Genomic DNA, 1,765 nt, shown 5'->3' on the forward strand with positions numbered 1-1,765 from the left:
ATAAATTCAAAGCTATGTGTTCTATAAATAACAGAAAACAACCTACATACAGTAACAAATAAAAAAGTAATGCATCAAGGCCCTAACAATGTGTCTTTGAGTACTGAATTAACACATTCTTCTCTTTAGTACTGAAGTAATACATTCTTCTTTATTGGGGTGTCTTTCCCAGTATTACATTTTATAATATACATAAATTAAAGAACTTGTTACATTAAGCATAACAACATATCTATTAAAAAGATAGTTCTCTTGAAAGTATCACTTCACAGATAGATATATTCTCTTATAAGGAACATATACATATACTTACATATACATCTGTAAAAGAACATATGTATATATACGTACTCTTTTACATATATATCTCCTAGGTTTTTTCCCCATGTAGTTTTCTAGTAAAATATGTGTTAAATTGTTTTCTTTTGTTTTCAATAACTGAAACTTTCCTAAATCTCAGAAATAGCTAATTCTGTGAATATGTCTCTTCCACAAGTCAAACATACTTGTCTTATTTCTCAAATAAAATGATGAGAAAAGACAAAAAGCAAAACCAATTCTAGAAAGTTCTAGGTACTAGTATTATGTAGAAAAGGGAGCTAATATAAAGTTCTAAATTAAAGCAAAAGGTATATATAAAGTGCTATGTATTTATTTTATAATTAGAAACTCAAACTTTAAAAATATATCCTAATCAGTTGTTCATGTTTATTCAGTCTCAAAGCAGTACAGCTTATGGGCTTTGAGTCAGAAAATTTAGGCAGTTTTCTTCCTAAACTTCAATTTTCACTTTTGTTAAAGACAATAATATAACCTAAAGAATTGTGAGGGCCAAATAAAAAAATTACATGTAAAGCACCACCTTAAGCAGAGTGCATTCATCAGGCAATGTACACATCATAGTGCCTATTACAATTAATTTTATTTCATTGGAGATTGAGAAAGTTCCTTTTCTAAGCTTATCTCTATTCCTAATCTAACAAAGAGACATAAAAATGGAGACATTCTCAAGACCCTATGAATTCTTGGCAATCCCCTCAGTTACAGGTTTGGAAAGGCTTTGAGCAAGTCTAAACTAGATCATTCATCTCACACCATCTTCATACAATGTTCAAGAAGCACCCCTACATCTAATCATTACAATCTTACCTTGCAGGCTACATCAACTAATCGCATCTGAATAGCTTGATTCTCAGGGAGTTTAGTGCCAATTGCAAGCAAAGTGTCCAGCAGTTGAGCTAGCACTTGATGAGACTCTAAAAAGGAAGACGGAAAGTTGGGTTGTAGAATTTTAAAAGAGCACTAGATAAACTAAATTTACTTTGGTAATAATGTTGATTTTGGTTAACTGGAGCTTTGTGTTTAATCCTTGACCCCATTCAACTAAACACTATATTCCTTGAGAGAATCCTGTCTATAAATTTCAGTCCTCCACAAGTTTAAGCATGGTCCTATACACACAGTTGTTGTGTACCACAGAGTTGGAAAGGACCCAAGGCTGACCCTGCAGTGCGTTTTCAAAGGCAATTAATCGCACTGAGTAGACTGCCCATCCTTCTCCCACGGAGCAGCTCATGGCCTCAAACCGTGTGCCTTCAGGATTACAGTACAGCTTCTTGCCACTAGGCCTCCAGAGCTCAACACAGCAGATGCTCCAAAAATGTGTAGTGTTAGACTGACTCAAGAGCTTTCAATTGCCTTTAAGATAAAGTCCAATCTCCTTAGCAGAATACAATATAAGCACACATAATCACATGGCCCTTCA

At 33.9% G+C, this 1,765-nt stretch overlaps 1 protein-coding gene across 1 annotated transcript in view; it reads right to left on the reverse strand.

Annotated features, from left to right (window-relative positions):
- The window catches only part of INTS4 (integrator complex subunit 4), a 137,266-nt gene that overhangs the window by 104,487 nt on the left and 31,014 nt on the right, over positions 1 to 1,765 (reverse strand). Inside the window, exon 4 of the mRNA XM_006882886.1 lies at positions 1,150 to 1,256. Within this exon, the coding sequence (XP_006882948.1) occupies positions 1,150 to 1,256 (107 nt within the window). The remainder of the gene's footprint in view (positions 1 to 1,149; positions 1,257 to 1,765) is intronic.

The sequence above is a fragment of the Elephantulus edwardii genome, unplaced genomic scaffold, assembly GCF_000299155.1.
Source record: "Elephantulus edwardii isolate Elephantulus edwardi_28Jun2011 unplaced genomic scaffold, EleEdw1.0 scaffold00025, whole genome shotgun sequence".
Lineage (NCBI taxonomy): Eukaryota > Metazoa > Chordata > Mammalia > Macroscelidea > Macroscelididae > Elephantulus > Elephantulus edwardii.